This window comes from Dipodomys spectabilis, unplaced genomic scaffold, assembly GCF_019054845.1.
Source record: "Dipodomys spectabilis isolate Male_0828 unplaced genomic scaffold, ASM1905484v1 ptg000007l, whole genome shotgun sequence".
Lineage (NCBI taxonomy): Eukaryota > Metazoa > Chordata > Mammalia > Rodentia > Heteromyidae > Dipodomys > Dipodomys spectabilis.
This window is the reverse complement of record NW_024870684.1, coordinates 1,403,777-1,424,633: the sequence shown is the minus strand read 5'-3', so window position 1 is coordinate 1,424,633 and position 20,857 is coordinate 1,403,777. Positions and strand designations below refer to the sequence as shown.

General features: G+C 37.6%; 1 protein-coding gene across 1 annotated transcript in view; it reads right to left on the bottom strand.

Annotated features, from left to right (window-relative positions):
* Positions 1–7,272: 7,272 nt before the first annotated feature.
* Positions 7,273–20,857, bottom strand: part of Fyb2 (FYN binding protein 2) — a 91,761-nt gene continuing 78,176 nt past the window's right edge. Inside the window, exons 17-21 of the mRNA XM_042699284.1 lie at positions 18,944–19,030; positions 13,985–14,075; positions 7,824–7,980; positions 7,683–7,716; positions 7,273–7,388 (exon numbers count right to left, since the gene is read on the bottom strand). Coding sequence (XP_042555218.1) covers positions 7,367–7,388; positions 7,683–7,716; positions 7,824–7,980; positions 13,985–14,075; positions 18,944–19,030 — 391 coding nt within the window. The 3' untranslated portion in view covers positions 7,273–7,366. The remainder of the gene's footprint in view (positions 7,389–7,682; positions 7,717–7,823; positions 7,981–13,984; positions 14,076–18,943; positions 19,031–20,857) is intronic.

Genomic DNA, 20,857 nt, shown 5'->3' with positions numbered 1-20,857 from the left:
CATTCTAGCTTTTTTGGTGATTCATTGGAGATAAGAGTCTCACAGACTTTCCTGCCTGGGCTGGCTTTAAGCTAGGATCCATAGATCTCAACCTCCTGAGTAGCTTGGATTACAGGTATGAGCCACCCATGCCCAGCCTGATGTAGCGTTTTAATCTGTGATTCACTTTCGTGGTTATTAGCCATTCAGAAAACTGTATTGGCTCTGCAAGTATGTGTATACTTCTAAACTCAGATGGCTATGACCTCCAATGTTGAGCCAGATAGGGTAAGAAAGACTTAAACATGAAATATTCTCTCCTGGAGTAAATATATGCGTTTACATATATATTATGTATGTATATATGTATTCACACATCAGTGCTTTTATCGTGAGATTTCCCTGAAATCTCAAAACCAAACAGATTTTAACTGAAAAACCAAACCATTCTTTTTGTTTTACTTTGTGCAAATCTTTTAAGATTAAAAAAAAGAGAAAACTATATATAGCAGGGTAGATAATAGCTCATGGATTATATCTGATTTCAGTAAAAGTATTTAATTTAAAAATTAATATGTAATTTATCTAATTTGTATTTATTCCTTTGTTTTATTTATGCTGTAGCTAATGAGATTATTGACCTGACTTAGCCTAGGAAATATTAAGTTCTTGAAAACAAAATAAGGACATTGCCTTGACAGGTTTCACTTTGCCAAAAGTTTGTTGTTTTGTTTTAAATCAAGAAGTGAATGAGAGTATTATGGAAGATATGTCTAACTTTTAAGAATTCTTGAGCCAGGAGTTTTTATTGAGTCACATACAACTGTTTTGTGGATCCTTTTGAAAATGATGTTTGATACATGTTAAGTCCAACTTCTTAAAACTACAATAATAGGAATCTTACCAGTTTGAGGGAGAGGGCGGAGTTGCAGTTTGAGAGGGTTTAAAGCTTAACCTTTAAAACACTGCCATCTTGTGGCACCAGTGGATACTTTTTAGTAGTTCTTTTAATAGGATTAATTAGGATTAGCTGTCCTTAAAGTCTCATGTATGTTAACAATGCAGTATAATTTTAGCTTCTCCAAACATGTCTGTATCTTTTCTAGGGGGGAAGAAAAACAAGATAACCTTACAATATTTGCCTAGTTATGAGTGGGATAGCTTTAGAAATAAAGCTCCAAATGGATTCTTTACCTTCAATAACAAAACATAGTTTTGAAGGTAGACAGCAAGAAGAAATACAAAATGCAGAATCCTTCATTTGTCCAGAAAACCAGATATCAAAACTCTCTCTTATCAGACTGATTATGATTTTTTTTTTAGAGTCTAAAAATTATTTACTATTTCCTGATTCTTGCCAGTAGTAAAGAACATCTGGGTTGATAGATACCTGATAAACTTTAGGAGAACCTAAGTTCACAGGTTTATTTTCTTTTCTGCATCTGTTGTAAAAGGCATAGGAATCTTATGGCTCTAGGCGATACAGCAGACTGGTTGGCAGGCACTACAGAAGCTGGATACAACATTATGATAGCAGGCTTTCCATCCCTTGTAGGCACAGGGAAGGAAGGATGTGGCATTTCCACATGCCAGTCTCCTAGATTGTTTAACTGTGGGTCAGGCAGTTAAAGGTGAGCTAAGAGCAGTTTCCTCCTTTCAGATCCTGAGTTGCCTTGGTGAAACTGTACCCTGGGCTTTAATTAGGTATGTTGTGGAAATGTTTTCCATCAAAAAGCATTCCCCAAAGTAAAAGGAGCTTCCACAGAGTAAATTTGGAAAATGCTGCATGCTACTCCCTTGTGGAGGACAAGGTTATAAACCTAAAAGACTTTGCAAGTCCTTTTTTGTGATAAGGGAAAACCATATGCCTTTGTCTAACTCTGATTTCAATAAGATTAATTTACTGTTTTTTAAAAATACTACTCTGCATGGTGGTACATACTTAGAATCTTTGTACTCAGGAGGCCTCATTTTTGAGAAATTTTAAAATGATAACAAGAGAGCAGAAGACTTCTAAAGCACCTTTGAGCTTGAATGTTCTAAATTTTCTACCTTTCCTATGGGTTGTGCTAATGTTCACTTATTGATAGGATTTTTTACGACTCTGGGTATTCCATTTTGGTTTGATGAGGCATTTCAAAGGCGTAGACTTGACTATTTCTTTACTGAACATTTTCTTTCCTGCTGCCCTCTGGAATGCAAATGGCAATACCATCCAGAAATACCAAACAATTAAATACTGGGCATACAGCAACACATGACTGGTTTGTACCAATGAGAGTGTTTGTGTCTTTTTTTATTTTTAGTGTTAGATACAGAGACCCTTCTTTGAACTATAACAGTAACCTTGTGAAGTAACCAGAAAATGCATATTTTACGAGCAAGCAGGACCAGAAAGCTTGGCATAAAGCTTGCGTGCCATAGAAGAGTATTCAGTAGTGGTGAGTTGGTCTTCATGTGTCTCATCTGACGCTGGAGCAGAGCAGTCTGCATAAGTGTCACGCCTGTGTTGTCAGGGTATGGGAGTAAGCACAGGTGATTGCTTTCAAGTCTTTGAGTGACACTAGTAGTCTTAACTATGTACTTCTTAGTCGTAGGAATCAGTCGATTGCATTAATAAGATATAATTACCTGAAATATTTATGACGAACATATTGATTTTAAATTTACTTCTAAGTTATTAAGGGTGCTTAAAATACTGAAAAATCTTTGAGATACGATTCTTCCTGTAATTTTATGTGATTTAAAACAAAAAAATGTGGTGCTGAGGATTGAAGCCTTGTGCCTGCTAGGCAAGTGCTCTACTAAGCTGTATCCCCAGTGCTTATCTATATGATTCTTATAGCACAGTCTCATTGTACAAAGGAAAATTAGTCTCAGTCCCTATTTAAATGATCATACTTTGGACTATTGTTTAAATTGGACTTGTCTAATGACAGATGTTTTTGTAAATTTTGTACAAAAATGACGTAATACTTTTTTTCATGAGTGTTTGTGTGTGAATTATGTAATCATTATTGGCTTTTAAAACTGAAATGTGACACGTTTAGTGAGCTATAAATGTGATGTCCTCCTTAGAAAAGATACTAGCATCCTTTCTAGTCTTTTTCCCTTAAAGTTGGACATGATAGCATGAAGAACAAGACTCACAGTCTAGACCAGAGTAACTTTCCAATAGACTTCTTTAGCCATAACCTGGTAAGAATCAGGTTTGGTCTTAGGGTGTTAATGCTGTGAAACAGGGTGAGTACTTACTGCTAGCTCTGCACAGCAGTGTGAGTTTGCAGCCCTGACTGCGTGACTTTGGGGAACTCTGGTTTATAATTAAAAGCAGTTTTGATTTTGTGGAAGTAACTCCTGATTATATGGACAAGCAGGGTAGGTAGATTTCAATCAAGACTCAAGTGCAATTAAGGAAATCCTAGAGTACAATATTCCTTCAAAGAGAAGAATTAAGTACTTGTAGAATATCCCAGCATGAAGAGATTTGGAACAAATACAAGTTTTGACAAGTTTATACAGGTTTTATTAGTATTATTATTTGGGCTTTACTACTATGTGTTCATTTAAAATTTTAAGAAGAAACAAATATTCTAGGTAAGAGAGTTGGGTTCATTTTTTTCCTGCTATTAAATATAATTTTTTTTCACAGAAGTCCTTTTTAAGTAAGTTTTGTTATAAAGGGGTGGCGGTGCATTTTCTAGATATGATCACTTGTAGAATGGGCAAGAAGTAGATCCACCATTCTAAAAATAAAAACACTTAACTGTGCCTTCTTGGATTATAGAAGCAGGAATAATAAATTTGTTGGAATGGTGTTTCCTTTTTTTTCTGATTCCTCTTACTTCTCCTTACCTGTACCCTCTGTGAGTTGCTTTTTTCTGCCTGTCTGTATTCAAGTTCCTTTGGCCAAACCTCACATTTATCACCACTAAATGCATTTTCTGTCTTTTATGTCGTCACACTTTTAAAGTTACCTGAGTAAATATTTGACTGCCTTCTCATGCTTTTAAAATGAATGCAGTGAAGAGCATTTAAAATATTTTAAAAGTTATTAAAGAGAGCAATGATGGAAACTAAGGACAAATTTAGTTGGAATGAAATTCTCTGTTGGGCTGTTTTTGTGGCACAGCCCACATAACCTTTCTCTTGTACAAAACATGGATAATAACCTACCTCACAGATGTGTCTGAGAGACTGTGTAAAAGGCCCATGTTTAAATAGGGGTTTATATCCACGTATTTAAGATAAACCCCTTCCTTTTATAATATGTATCTTTGATACTGGTAGGATGAGTGTCCTGACTTTTTTGATGAATCTTACATGGTAAGAACAGTGCTAAGAATGTTGAAGACCACAGTCTCACAAATCATGGTGTTTTTGCTTTAAGAGACAAACTACATTTCTCCAAAGCACCCAGTATTCATCATACATGTCTTTTGTGTTGGACAAATATTGTTTTTTAGAATTTCTTTGAACATTGGTTGAAGCTGCCTTAATGTACCAAAAATACAGTGTTGTGTCAAGCCTGTTGACAAGCACCTATGGCTGTATACTGTTTTGATTGTTTAATGAAGTTGTGGATAGAATATGAAGAAGAGTATCTTGATACAGTTTTAGAAGGTGTGATGTGTTCTTTATCATGGGTGTATAAATATTATGCAGTGGATTTTGAGTTCCACAAATAAAACTGAAAGTTGAAAGCTATTAGGTTTTAACTATGACAATCATAATGTATGGTTGAATAGTAGTTATTTATTTGTCCCACAAAATGTCACATATTTATTTTTAACAGGTCTTTGAAAAAATATAAATGTCAGAGGCCAGAACATTAACACACTGGATTTTTTTAATGTGTTTTTTTTTTTCATATGTGTGTGCCAATCCTGGGCTTGAACTCCAGGCTTAGGCACTGTCCCTGAACTGTTTTGCTCAAGGATAGTGCTTTACCACTTGAGCAACAGCTCCACTTTTTGGTGATTAATTGGAGGTAAGAGTTGCACAAACTTTCTTGCTCAGGATGGCTTCAAATTGCAATCTTCAGATATCACCTTCCTAAGTAGCTAGGATTGCAGGTGTGAGCCACTATACTGCCACCTGGCTAAGATTAATTTTTGGAAATTGGGACCACTTTTTATAATCCGTTTTGGGGGGGAAGCGAAGAAGACTTCCAGTGCTTTAATAAACATATACTCAAATTTCAGTTTTGTTTGTTATGTACCTTTGGGCGTGTTAAATGAAGGGTGGGGAGGAAATAGGGTATTGTCATCTAGACAGTTCACAGCTAGAGGGTTTTTGCAGTGTTTGGACTGTATGGGACTCATCAGCAACAAACACAGGGTCTGATCACCTATATGCTTTTGTCACAAAATCAAATTAAAGTCTGGTTCATTTGAAAGCTGTTTTGTGTTTCTCTTCAGTCATTGAACTATTATGCTGTGTGTCAACTGACAGTTCTCGAGCAAGCTGCTGTAGAAAGAGACTCACTGGAGAGCTCACATCATCTTCTCTGTTCCCGCCTTCTGAGACACTCCACACTGTAGAGTTCAACGTTAGTTATCACATGACTTTGCTGTTGTAGCTATGACTACAGAGATAAGGACTCAACACACATGTATGATCTTATTCTTCCGAAGTCCAGTGGGTATGATTGGGTTTTTCTAAACAACTTCACAGAATTTTCTTAACTACTCAATAAAAACACCACAAATTTATTATCATACAGTCACAAATCCGGTGGACTTAGTTTTATTGTTGTTGTTATTGTTTTCTACTTCAAGTCATACCAAGTGAAAACAAAATAGTTGATAGACCAGGCCTCTGTGGGAGAATCTGCTACCAGTTTATTCAGGTTTTTGGCAGAATTTAGTTCTGTGCTGCTAGAGGACAAGGCTCCTATTCCTTGCTGGCCGTGGGCTAGCTGTCATTTATAGTATTTAGAGGCCACTAGTCACTAGACAGAAGATGCATTTTCCAGCTCTGTGCTGGAATTTCAGTATCATCATCTCTAATGCGTTTCTTGATCCTCTGGCCATTCCATTCACTACTTACTTATGGCATCTGTAATAAAATAATCTCTACCTACTTTCTTCTCTTAAACTCTGTTCTTTGATTCCTGTCTTGAAGACAGGTCTTTCTTGGCAAATGCCAGATGGAACATGAAATAGAAAATAAAAATATAATGTTAAAAAGTAGTCTCAGCATATGAAGGATAAGGCCATGGAAACAAATTCTTTTCTTTCCTTGAGGGCCAGATCACTCTGTTTAAATAGGGCAAACTACTTCAGTTACTCAGTGGAGATAAAGCCATTGAAATCTTAAAACAGTTGAATGCATATATATAATTTATTTATCAATCCACAGTACACATAATTTTAAAAATAGAGCATCACAACTGTTTTAGTTTCCATTTGTTTTCATATAAATTAAATTCTATTTGAATAACTTTTGGGGCATACATAAATGAAGTTTTCCTGTTTTGGGTAATGGTGTTTTAAAGTTGTGCAGCATGTATAGTTTTGCTAAAAATTGTTCAATATATGTAGATTTGTCTTAAAATGATAATAGGAATAGTTAAGAATTAATTGAAGGGCTGGGAAGGTAGCTCAATGGTAGAGTGCTTGACTTGCATACATGAGACCCTGGGTTCAATTCCTCAGCACCACATAAGCAAAAAGCTGGAAGTGGTGCTATGGCTCAAGTGGTACAGAGTGCTAACCTTCAGCTGAAGAGCTGAGGGACAGTGCCCAGGACCAGAGTTCACTGCTCCCCCCCCCCCCCCAAAAAAAAGAATTACTTGAAGAATAATTTCTTTTTTGACAAACTTCCCAAAGGAAACTCAGGTTGAACAGTATTTAATCTGATTTTTTTCTTAAAAAAGGAAAAATAACACATTTATTTTAAAATTGTACTTAGTATTTGAGTAAAAGAACATAGTTACATTATTTACTATGCAGAATGGATGCCAGATTTTTTTTTTGGATGCCAGATTTTAAATGTACAACATGTAGCATTACAAATGCTTGTGAACTAATATTAGGAGCCAACTAACCATCTGCACATCTGACTGGGTGCTATAATGCACAATTTCCAACTTTGGATATGGCTCATTAAGCAAGTGCTCAATGGCTAATGCATAGTCTTTCACATTCTCTTGAACTGGCAGTAAAAATAGACATTGAAAGATAAACTCAGAGAAGAAAAGCTGCTGTCTCCAGGAAGATGCTGCCTTTGTTTTCCTTCTCCGAGTTCCCAACAAAGTTTCATCAAAGTCTGCTTTGACAAGCAGCAAAGTTTGACAAGAAGCAAAGTTCTTGAGGAAGGGCTCAGTCCTGGAGCCCTTTACGCCTATTCAGGCCTTTGTCCTTCACACTTGACCTTGATCTTCCTAACGTGACCAACCTTGGTGCCTGGGGATAAAAGAAAAATATTTTTTTTTAAACAGAGGCTAATGGAACAGTGCAAGAGATTTCTGGAGAAATTCTTACCCAGTTTAGTATTATATGCTCCTTTAAAATATGCTTTGTCAGCTTGGTACTAAGGAGACACAAAAATGTCTCTTTCAAGGCAGTCTTTATAGGAGAGATCAGACACCACATGCATAGTTTTTAATAAATTGAATAATCTTGCCCTCAGACTAATAGCTGCACACCACCATATTAAGTACTAAGAATGAATGATTTGAAGTATAAAAATCAACTTACTGGAACTGTAGATGTTCAATGAGCACATATCCATCTGTAGGGATAAAAGTCACTTAATCTGAAGTCTTCACAGAAAATGCTTAATTTTTTTTCTTTTAATAGTGATTGGAAATTTTATGGGCAGAAAGCCAACACACTTACATTTGCCTTTAGAATTGCGGCATATCACCATATTTTGCTCCGTGGTATCGATGACCTCTAGTTGTTCTCCAGAAGTTATTGGCAAATCGAATATTCCATTTCTTGAGTTACTGGAACATGCTACTGCTCTGTTGATGACTACAATCTCTTTGTCATACTACAACGAGAAATTACTGGTAAGAAAATCCTTCCATCATTGTTACTCTTTTTCATTATGACAAAATTAGTGGAGGATATAGTATAGTAACCTCAATATAAAGTCAATGTGCTAGATATTGACCAATACTTGGAGGAGCATTGAAAATAACAGGAACATAGACTCTGCAAGGAAAGACATTTAAGAGTAAAGCACTATACTCTTACATTTGTTTGGCCTGATGATATTTGCACTATGTTTTTTACATTCACTGTCTAGTCATAGCGGAATGAATCCTGCCAGATAGAAGATGTGGAAATGTGCTATTACAGTCATAGTTACTTCTAAACCCTGGAAAGATGTTAACAACAAGCCCTGTTTCTGTGCCATGGAGTTTATAATATTCTTATATATCTACCATTTGTAGTTGTGTATGTGTACCTTCCTAGTTGTGTATGTTTGTGCATTATAGCACAATGCACTGTAGTATATGTACTTAAAAGTGGTAGGAATTGGGGACATGGGGGGGGGTAATTCTCATTCCTACTTCAGTGAGAGGCTGGCGTTTGTAAATGATAGGAAGTTGGATTTCTAATCCCACAGGAGTGTGTGTGTGTGTGTGTGTGGAGAGAGAGAGAGAGAGAGAGAGAGAGAGAGAGAGAGAGAGAGAGAGAGAGAGAGAGAGAGAGAGAGAGAGAGGCTAGTTGTCTGCCTATTTGCATGATGTATTTTACCTTCTAACAAATTGTTGGTCTGAAAATATTAAGCTAAGATTACAGGTGCTTTTTTTCACCAAAATAGAGTGTCCATATATCCCCCTTTGCCTAAAACACTGTTTATAACTAATATATGATAAATAGCCTTTCCTTCCAATCTCAGAATTACCCTGAATTTGGATGATATAAGATCACTTTATACCAAGTATAGTCTTTCACCTACCAAATAATAACTTCTTTTTTAAAATTTTTGTTTGTCATAGGATTTGAACTTGGAGCCTGAGAGCTGTCCCTGAGCCATTTTGTTCAAGGCTAGCACTTTACTATTTGAGCCACAGGACCACTTGGGGCTTTTTCTGTGATTAAGATGAGAGTTTCACAGACTTTGTAGCCTGGGTTGGCTTCAAACCATGATCTTTAAATCTCAGCCTCCTGAGAAACTAGCAGGGTTAGCCACCAGTGCCTGGTTATAATACCTTCATAATAACTGGCCTTTTTATTCTCTCCAGACCTTGGTATACTGTGAATCTCTATGATTTCTTAAAATACAAATATAATTATGTCACCTTCCTAGTTAATAAGTTGTGAAAACTTTTCACTGCTTTTAGAATAAGACCCACACTTCATAGCTTGACATTTACGGTACTTTGCAGGCTATCATTCCTGTTCCTCGATCTGTATCCTGTATTTAAGCTTCCTGAAGCCATGGGCAGTCCTAGAATGGACCACTCTCTTTTTGTGCTTTTGCTCATGCTGTCTTTTCTATTTGAAATATCTCTTATCCACTCCACATACTTTTATGACTGCTATGTACAATTTACTGTTTGATTCTACTATGAATATACATGTCATATAGCACTTAATAAACATAACGTCCTAGAAAATGAAAATACAAAACGTCGTATTCATCTATACATCTATTCATCTGTTCATCTGTGCCAGGCGTCAATGAGATACCCAATATTTTGTAAAGTGAACTAAGTAAAAATTATTGAAATGGCATAGTTTTTCTAGTGAAACTGGAAACCCACGGCTGGTAGTGAAGAATAGAATCATACAGATATAGAGAAAATAGAATTTCTGTCCCATATAAGATAGATGGGATATAGTAGGGATCTTTGCAACAATCAATTGCTATCCTGTTGGGTTTTACCTAATCAAATAACATCACAAATTGCAGTAGATAATTTCAGATCATAATTTCCTAAATATAGTAAAGCTAATCAGCCATGACCAAAGTAAGACTTACCATCAGAGGTTTTTTTGCTAGTTGCCTTAGAATTTTTTTTCTTATTTGTTTCTTTTTGTTGTTGTTGTTCAGTTATGAGGCTTGAACTCAGGACCTGAGCAGTGTCCCTGAACTCTTTTGCTCAAGGCTAGCACTCTACCACTTTGAGTAATAGCTTCACTTCCAGTTTTCTGGTGGTTAATTGGAGGTAAGAAGAATCTTACAGACTTTCTTTTCTGCCTGGGCTGGCTTTGAACCATAGTGTTCAGATCTCAATCTCCTGAGCAGCTAGGATTGTGAGCCACCAGCACTAGCTGGCTTGCTCTTTCCTCCCTCCCTCCCTCCCTCCCTCATTCCCTCCCTCCCTCCCTCCCCCCCTCCCTCCCTCCCTCCCTTCCTTCCTTCCTTCTTTCCTTCCTTCCTTCCTTCCTTCCTTCCTTCCTTCCTTCCTTCCTTCCTTCCTTCCTTTTTGTGTGGTTGAGGACTGAACTCAGGACCTTGCACTTACCAGGCAAGCACTCTTCCACTGAGCTAAATCCCCAACCCCAGAGCTCAATGTGCATTCCTATTTTAGTTCCATTCAGAAATAGTTTGGGATGCTTTCAGTGTTAGGTAGGGTATTCTGCTCTGAGGATCAATAAGATAATCCTCTCCCTTTGGAACTCATAGTTTCATAGGATAAATATGTAATTGTAATAAGCTACAGATGGCTTAGGTATTTTTCTGAATAGAAGAGTTTGTTTTTAAAATTAGGGAGGTTTCGGTAAGTATTCCTGGAAGAGATGATGCTGAGTCCTGATAGATGAACAAGTCAAGCCTTTCTCTAGGCAACTGCCTAGACAAGGGAGATAGCAGGACCCAAAGTGGAAAGTCATCTTAGGACAAAATGATGAGCAGTTTGCAGTTTGCTGCCAAAGCAGAAAGTGCAAGGACAGAGCGTCAGGAGATACATCCAGGAAGATGACAGGAAGAGCTTTCTAGGCCATGTTAGGGAGCCTGGATTTTATTTGTGGGAGACTTCAGTGCACGTGGGTGTTGCTAACCATGTTTCTCACTTTGACAATACATGAAATCACAAAGGATCATTTGAACTTTGTGGAAAAGTGCTCCCAGGACCCTTCATGACAATAAGTTGTCAAAATGTTTCAGATGCTGCTTTATTCATTCATTCAAATATCTTTCATGTTTGTTTATTTTGTCATTCATTCACCGAACATTTCATAGTTCTATGCTGGGAATTGAGGAGCAACTTACATAAGATAGGATCACCTTCCAAAGGGATCTAAACTTGCTTCAGGAAATACATATATGTATCTACCATAATGTAACCAATCAGTGTTAGAAGATTTATGTATTAGCTGGGTGTCTGTGGCTCATGCCTGTAATCCTAGCTACTCAGGAGGATAAGACCTGACGATCTCAGGATCTTTTCTGCCTGGGCATAAAAGTCCCCTTGAGACCATTATCTCCAATTAACCACTCATAAAACCAGAAGTGGCACTGTGGCTCAAGTGGTAGAGTGCTATCCTTGAGCACAAAGAGGCTCAGGGACAGTACCCAGGCCCTGAGTTTAAGCCCCACAACCAACCAAAAAAAATTATGTACTGTAGATGTATAAAAATGTGCTGAGAGGGTTTTTTATCCAGATGATCTAGGGAAGGAGAAATGACATTGGAACAAAGCCACACAGAATAGCTTAGAAATATACAAATATACAAACATATACAAAAAGCATACAAATATGCAAATATAAAAAATTAATCTGGAATGTCAACTTTTTCTAGTCAAAGATCACATCTCTCTTAGAGACTCAGTTTTTAAAGATGGAAGTTCCAAGAACTTAGAAAGTGGAAAAACTTCCCATGCTCCTGGATTGGAAGAATCAACATCGTGAAAATAGCAATACTTCCTAAGACTACCTACAAATTCAATGGGATACCTATCAACATTCCAACCTCATTCTTCAAGGAAATAGAAGAGGCAACCCAAAAATTCATATGGAACAATACAAGACCCCAAATAGCAAAAATGATCCTTAACAGAAAGAATAGTGCTGGAGGAATATCAATATCAAATTTCAACTCTACTACAAAGCCATAGTAATCAAAACAGCTTGGTAATGGCACAAGAACAGACTTCAGGACCAATGGAATAGAATTGAAAACCCAGAAATGAACCTACAGACCTATAGCCATCTAATCTTCAATAAGGGAGCTAAAAAATAGAATGGAAGAAAGACAGCTTCTTCAGTAAATGGTGCTGGCAAAATTAGTTAATACTTGTAGAAAACTAAAGCTAGATCCTTATATATCACCTTGCACCAGAATCAACTCCAAATGGATCAAAGACCTTGGAGTCAAAGCAGACACTGTGAAAACATTACAGGAAGGAATAGGAGAAATGCTAGGTCTTCTTGGCATAGGCAGAAATTTTCTTAAAAGAGGCCCAGAAACACAACAAATCAAAGAAAGGTTGGACAAATGGGATTGCATGAAATTGCAGAGCTTCTGCATGGCAAAGGACATAGTTAGCAAGATCAATAGAAAGCCCATGGATTGGGAGAAGATCTTCACTGGCCATACAATGGACAAGGTCTCAAATCTAAAATATACCTGGAACTCAAAAAATTAAATCCCCCAACAACAAATTCTCAAAGAAACAACTGCCCAATAAATATGTGGGCTAAAGACTTAAAGAGAAACTTCTCTGAAGAGGAAAGAAGGATGGCCAATAGACCCATGAAGAAATGCTCAACCTCCCTAGCCATAAAAGAACTGCTAATCAAAACAACATTGAGAGTCCACCTACCCCAGTTAGAATGGCTATAATCAATTACTCTAATAACAACAGATGCTGGAGGGGATGTGGACAGAAGGGAACCTTACTACATTGTTGGTGGGAGTGTAAACTTGTTCAACCACTTTGGAAAGTAGTATGGAGTTTCCTCAAAAGACTCCACATAGAGCTCCCCTATGACCCAGCAATCCCACTTTGGAGCATTTACCCAAATGATCACGAACAAGACCATACTAAAACTCCCAGCACAACTATGTTTATTGCAGCATTATTTACCATAGCTAAGATATGGAACCAACCCAGATGCCCCTCAGTAGATGAATGGATCAAGAAAATGTGGTATATATAATGGAATTCTATGCCTCCATCAGAAAGAATGACATTGCCCCATTTGTTAGGAAATGGAAAGACTTGAAAAAAATTATATTAAGTGAAGTAAGCCAGGCCCAAAGAAACATAGGTCCCATGGTTTTCCTTATTTGCAATAACTAGTATATGTCTGAGACAAGCACAAAAGCTCAGATAAGTTGATGTTAGGTGAAATAACCCCCCCAAGAATTTGTGGAGGGGAAGAGAAAAACAAGTCGTTTAAATAAGGATACAGGTGGACCTGTTGCAACAATGAGAAGTACAATTTGTTATGTCAAAAACGAACTTTACAACTTTGGGGGGGGGGGCGGGAGGATTAGGTGGGGGGCCAGGGGGAGGATGGGAAGGGATGGGAAGGGGAAACAAAGAAGGAGGCTACAATGCTTGATAAGAAATGTACTCATTATCTTGCCCATGTAATTGTAACCCCTCTGTACAGTATTTTGACAATAAAAAATAAATAAAAATTAAAAAAAAGAAAGTTGAAAAAAACCCAAGATAAGTATTCAAATGTTTTTTTCTTTCTTGTGATTGTTTCTAACATATTTATAAGATGATTTCTTTGTTGCTTTGTATGTCCCTCCCCCATGGTATAACCCCTGCTTTCTTTGTATTTGATGTTGGTATAATTTGTTTAAATAGGGATACAGGTGGACCCATTGCAACAATGAGATGTACAAGTTGTTATGTCAAAAAATGAACTTTACAACTTTGGCTGGGGTGGTGGGAGTAGGGAGGTAGGAGATGGGAAGAGATGGGAAGGGGAAACAAAGGAGGAGACAACAATGCTTGATCAGAAATGTACTCATTACCTTGCACATGTAATTGTCACCCCTCTGTACGGTATTTTCACAAAAAAAGGTAGAAGTTCCAAGCTGTTAATATTGTTCATTTTCATTTTTATAGGGCAACATACCTGAAATCTTTCTCTAAAAAGTTTTTCTTCTCTTTCCATTTTATTTTCTAAGTTTTGCTTCTTGGTTCTGAAGAAATTTCTAGAAGGAAAACTGATAAGAAAAATGCCAAGAGAGTTAAATGTGCTATAATAAAATGTTAAATAGTGATAATAGATAAATAGTGATACAAATTTATATGTGAATAGTTATATAAAGTTATATATCTATGTTGTGCATTTATTTATACCCACTAGAGCAGATTGTGAAAACAGCTAAAAATCACTTTTTTAAGTTTAACCTCCAGGAGTGGCCAATATATAAATAGATAGATGCATAAATTGCTGCAAATACATATATATGTATTTGAGTGAGTGAGAGATGTATATGTATATTCCAGTGTATATTTCAATATATGAATATATTTATAGAATGTGAGATGTCTATATATAATTAAAGTACATGTAATATATTACTAATAAAAAAAATCACTTTTCCTTATCATTTAGTGTATACATGTATGTGCTTTTTTTCCCCAGTTGGCTAGGGTCAGATCCAGGGCCTCACAGATCTAAGCATGCATTTCACCACTGAAAATAACTGTTTTTTGATATTATGGTAACTTAGGATTAAATCCGGTTGATAGAGGACAGCTCATGGGTACAAGAAGTACAGGTGGAGAGCAGGAATGACTTCTAGGAGTAGGTAAAATGTAATTGACAGCAATTAATTATATATTCTGAAACAGCTGGCAGAGAAGATCTGCTCCTGATACCAGGAAATGCGGTGATAGATATGATTGTACTCTGAGCTGATCATTTTACCTCATATACATATATGTTATAGTAGATGTTACAGTATACCTCACAAATATGTTCAGCTAAGAATTTAAAACATTAAAAAATTAATTAAACAATTTAAGGTAAACAAGAAACACTGAGACGGGTATGATGGCTCATGCCTATAAACCAAGCAACTTGGGAGGCAGAGATAGGAGAATCTGAGGATCCCAACTTGAGGCTAGCCCAGGCAAGAGTTAGTAAGATTCTATCTCAAAAATAAGCTGGGTGCTATGGCTCACATCTGTCAACCCAGCTCTGTGTGAGGTATAGATGGGAGGATTGTGGTGTGAGACCAGACCTGGACAGAAGCATGAATGAAAAAAAAATAAAGCAAAAAAGGCTGGGGCATAGTTCAAGGGGCAGAGCACCTGCCTTGTAAGTGCAAGGATTTGATTTCAAACCTTAGTTTTATAAGCAAGGGGGGAAAAGGAAGAAAAGGGGAGGGAAGGTGGGAAAGGGAAGGGGAGGAGAAAAGAGTGGTAGGGAGAGAAGGAAGGAAAGGTAAAGGAAAGAATGAAAAGGGAGAAAGAGACGAGCTTTTCAGAATCAGGTCTAGAACTATAAAAACAAAAATCTACTGAAGGAAAGTGTAAGGAAATATGTAATTCTTCAGATGGTTTAATGGTATCCAGCAACAGTTGGTAAGGGGCTTGCCCTTTGTGTTAACAACCCTTCAACCATAACAGGGAATTACAAGTCTATGAACACAATGAACTACCCATTTTCTGAAGGATTTGGAATGTGAGATGCGTTTTGCTTCTTCATCATTCTGTCTATGGACAGAAGGAAAACTGTCAACCCAGTCTGCCCGCCTATTTTATTACAATGTGCCTCCTGCATCTCTTCCTTTGAATACTTTTTGCTCAAAATACCATCATCTTGCCTCTCCTTAAAACCTCCCTCTACAACCTGCTTCCCAGGGTGCCTTTCTAAAATGTAATTAATCATAATATTGCCTGCGTAAAACCTTCTAGTACCCCTCAGCTGCCTTTAGGGAAAATCCAACCCTGTTAGTAGGCTACATGAGCTTTTATTACTTTTTAAAGTATTTTTTTAAAGTAATGTTAACATCTATTTGTTGTATAAGGAGGATTTCATCGTGACATTTCCGTACATGTATACAGGGCACCCTGGTCAAATTCACCCATTAGTCTATTGCATACATGCATAGTTGCATGTAAATACACCATGCCCCCCAGGCCTGCAGCTACCCTACCCCTCAGAGACTGTTTTAGTTTCCTGTCATTCTTTTTTTGTTTTTGCATATGCTAATGATGCAAAGGGTACCATGGTATTTCACACATGCGTATATTATAATTTAGCTAAATAGAACTCCTTGCTTTCTTTAACTTTTCCCCCTAACTTGCTATTGTTCAACAGCTTCCAATTAGATTCTTTCTGCCATCTATATACAGTGTATTCCAATATTATTCCCCCATCATTCTCTTTCCCTCTTCCCCAACAGTGAAACAACTGCAATCATGTTATACGCATGTGTGTATGCCCAGACAAACATATATTTATGTATTTGTAGATGCGTATGTATATGTCTTTTAGAGCTATAATCCACAGAGTAAAAACATATTTGCCATTTTGAGTTTAGCTCATTTAATTTAACATGATGAGCTTGAGTTCCATTCATTCTCTTCCAAATGATGTAATTCCATTTTTCATTATGGCTGAGTAATATTCTGTGTCATATATGTACCACGTGTTAATCATTCATTTATTGGTTGTTGGGCACCTCTGCTGATGCCACAGTTTGGTTGTTAGTATACTAATTGCTACTATGAATAGCTCTTCAGTGAGCATAGTTCTGCAGGTATCTCTCTTGCATATCACTTTACTTTTCTTTGTCTGTATGCCTAAGTGGTCTGGTGGGGTGGAAAGCTAGATTCACACTGTTAGTTTTTAAGGACTCTCAGTACTGATTCCCTCAGTGGTTGCCTTAGTTGAAATTCCCACCAGCAGTGTAGCAGAGTTACTTTTTCACATAAACTTTTAATAATTGTCCTCAACAACCTATGTTTTCTTTCCAGCTTAAGAGCTGCCCTTTTCTCTATACAGATATCACCTACTAAGGCCATCTAGGCCTGATCGCATGGCCTGATTGCCACCATCTTTTATTAAGAAAAACATTTAGCTAGGTGCTGGTGGCTCATGCTTGTAATCCTAACTACTCGGAGGTGAAGATCTGAGGATTGTGGCTTCAAGCCAGCCTCAGCAGAAAAAAATCTAGGAGATTCTTAGCTCCAATTAAGCAGCAAAGAGCCAGAGTGGGAGAGAGTGAGGACAGGGGTGACACTGTCTAAAAGGAAATGTACTCTTTGCCTGACTTATGTAACTGTAACCCCTCTGATGTTACCATCAAATAACTTTTTTTCTTTTTTTTTCTTTTTTGTCGGTCGTGGGACTTGAACTCTGGGCCTGGGCGTTGTCCCTCAGCTCTTCAGCTCAAGGCGAGCGCTCTACCACTTGAGCTACAGCGCCACTTCCGGTTTTCTGGTGGTTTATTGGAGATAGGAGTCTCACGGTCTCTCCTGCCCGGGCTGGCTTTAAACCGCGATCCTCAGATCTCAGCCTCCTGAGTAGCTAGGATTACAGGCGTGAGCCACCAGCGCCCGGCTCAAATAACTTTTTAAAGCCAGAAGTGAAGCTGTGACTCAGGTGGTAGAGGACCAGCCTTGAGTAAAAAAGCCAAGTGAAGCCTTGTACACACACACACACACACACACACACACACACACACACACACACAAAGGAGTGAAATAGTATAGAAAGTATTTCTTCCTGGTAGAGAAAGAAACCATTTTAAAGGAAACTGTTTCATCAATCAACAGGACTAACAATAGCCTTGGGACCACATTTTCACATTTAATCAGTTGGGCATAAACATGCCCTATTATGTCAGTTTGTTTAAAGACATAAAAAGTACTAGAAATTTTATTTCCTAGAAATTCATATTCATAAGCATCTATGTGCTGAAGGCTCTGTTGGGGAAGAATCAAAACTTTTACTGATAACTTTCCCCCTCTGTTTTGCTATGTGAGGTAAACCTATGTAAAAACAGGAAGTTAAATGTAAAAAAAAAAAAAAACAAAACCCTGCTTTTCTAGTCTATATATCTTTTCAACCAGAGAAAAACAAATTACATCAGGTCTAAAACCAAAGAAAATAAACTTAAGAGAATGGTCATCTTGTGTCTTGCTCTGTGTTTAGATTTGGTGGAGACCCTTGTCTGACTTCTTTTGCCATGCCCCAGTAAGTCTTTTCTAAACAGGTTTCCCAGAGCAGACAGACAACACTGTTCATGGCTCATTGACTGTTTACTAAGGGTTTCCCCAACACATTTGCTCAAATAATTCCCTTGGATCCACAGCTTAGCATCTGAGGAGAGTGGAGCACAGAGATTGGCTAACACCCAAGTCAGCAAAATCCAGGCAGTGGGCCTGAATTCTGTGAATGAAGGTTAGAATGTGAATTGAAGAAGCCTTTATACTTTTTATTGATGGCTCTGGAATTTGAAGTCAGAGCTTCACACTTGCTATGCAGATGTTCTACCACATGAGGCATGCTTCCAGGTCAGCTTTTGCTGGTTATTTTGGAGATGGAGCCTAGGGAACTTTCCCATCCTGCTGGCCTCAAAGCAAAAATCCTCCATACCTCAGTCATCTGAGTAGCTAGGATTGCAGGCATGAGCCAACAGTGCCTGGCAAATAAAGCGTTTTTAAAAAAGTAAATTCAGTATAGTTATAACTAGAATTATATTGTACTTTAAGGAAATCAATCTTACATGATATTTAGTTTCTCCTCTTCTCGGCCATTTGAGCAAGTTTTAAGTGGTGTTCTATCTTTTAGGGGAAAAATTCTTATAGTCTGATAGGAGCCTAGAAGTTTTCCATTCACCATCATTCCTCTTCCCCCAAAAGTGGAAAGGATGAGGATGAAGGTAAATGTGTGGAGCTGAAGGTTATCCTTGTCTTTTATAGTTCAAAGATTAGCTGCTGCACTGTGAGGAAGATTTACTCTCATTTTGTCGATGATGAGTTTGAGTCAGATTTCATGACTTGCTGTAGATTTCACAGAGGCGGGAATTGCAGCACAGCAGTTGTAAGGACTCCTGTGCACCTGTACTCCTACCTTTCTGTTCCTTTGGCATCTTCCTTCTCTTTTTTCCCCTTTGGATTAAAAAACTTCGGCTTCCAAGTTTTCAGTTTATCTTCATTGCTGAGAAGAAAATTATTTTGAGCAAACTAAGTTAGAAGTGATCTATTAAACATTGATAGGATCACAAATACTTTCCCGATAACTCTTTTCACTAAATATCAAAAAGCCATTTAGAATTATATTTTGATAATAGAGGGAAAAATCATGTAGTAAATATTTTAGGCTTTGCCACTGTATCATCTCCGTGGCAACTGTTCAATGATACTTTGGTCTCTTTCTTTTTCTTTTGTTTAATATTGGGGTTTGAACTCAAGGTCTTGCATTTGCCTGGCTTGCTTGCTCAAATGGCATTCTACTACAGGAACCAGGCCTCCCATTCAGCTTCTTGCTGGCTATTTTGGAGATGGGGTCTCATGGACTGCCTGGGCTGGTTTTGAACCAGATTCACCAGCTGTTAACCAACTGAGTAGCTAGGATTACAAGAATGAGTCACTAAGTTCCTAGCTCAGCTCTATTCATGTGACATTATTTACAAGAATGAATAGCAGGCCATATTTGGCTCACAGGCTGTAGTCTGCTCACACCTAATCTGTAGTGATCTAAATTTGAAACCAGATTAACCTACTTGTAATCACATTTCTTCTCTTCCATAAGCCTCTTTCTTTATGTCTACTACTGAACACCATGAGTCAGGGCTAAGCCAACTAGTATTTGGCATTAGGGGATCTGGACAAAAGAGGACATGGGGAAGAGAAAGGCAATTATAAGGGAGCCAATTTTTTAAAATGTATTTGAGCATCTTTGTGAGCATCTGTCTTATGCTAGGCATCTTACTAAATTTATCTCATTCAGTTTTCATAACAATGACTGCATTGATCCTGCAAAGTAGTGATCTGTAATGTCTTACAAAGAAGGAAATGGATGGTCACACTGGCTAATAGCATTGGATGTAGGTGTCTGACTCCAAAGTCTGTGGTCCTTCACAGATTACCTTCTACTTCAGAACGTTTCTTCACAAAGCTATGAGAACATCCTTCATTGACATAAGCATAAAAAGGAGAATATTTTATTAACCATCAATGTATCTGTCGTGAGGGCACCCAAACATATCAGTAGCTCTCAACTGGGAAAATGGTGAACTCAGAGACTTTCATTTTAAGCAATTTGGTGGATGATTCACAGTGTGTCACTGTTCCCTGCAGATTGTGGTCACAAGTGTCCAACAGGATTGCCAGGGACTCAGTATTTTCCAGCATGGCTGCAGCCAAGGGAATGAGTGCTTCTAAGAAACCTTCTCAGACTTGTCTAGGGATAGCTGACCTCTGTGTTTTCAACATCTGTTACCTTTGAGCCCATCAGAAGCTCAGCAATGACTCCTAACTTCTGGGTTCATGTATTTCCTCTCTCTAAGCTCCCAGAAGGTGGAATCAGGACATAGATTCCAATTATATTCATCACAAACTCAGCACTAGGCACATTGTGTCAAGAAGGAGCTACTGTCATTAGAGCAGGGAATAGATATGACAAATGACTGGCTCCGGTTGACTTTCTTCATTGAGTGTAAAGTAGCATACCCTGAGTGTTTAAAAAATTGGGGGCAGCAGAAAGAAACAGGAGACAAAACAAGCATAGTCTTTCAATGATATTCAACTTCTAAATGTTTTTTCCAAATACTTTTAAGAGCTGAATTGAGATTATATTGTACATAACAATTTCATACTTTGCTATTTTTAAATTGTCATTGTAGTCTAAGTATTCTCCAGGTCACTGGAAATGATTCACTATATATTTAGCATATATTTAAATGGCCTTATTGAGTAATCTGCTGTAATGTGCTTATAATTTTACTATATATTTGGGCATTTAGGTTCTTATTTTATAAACATC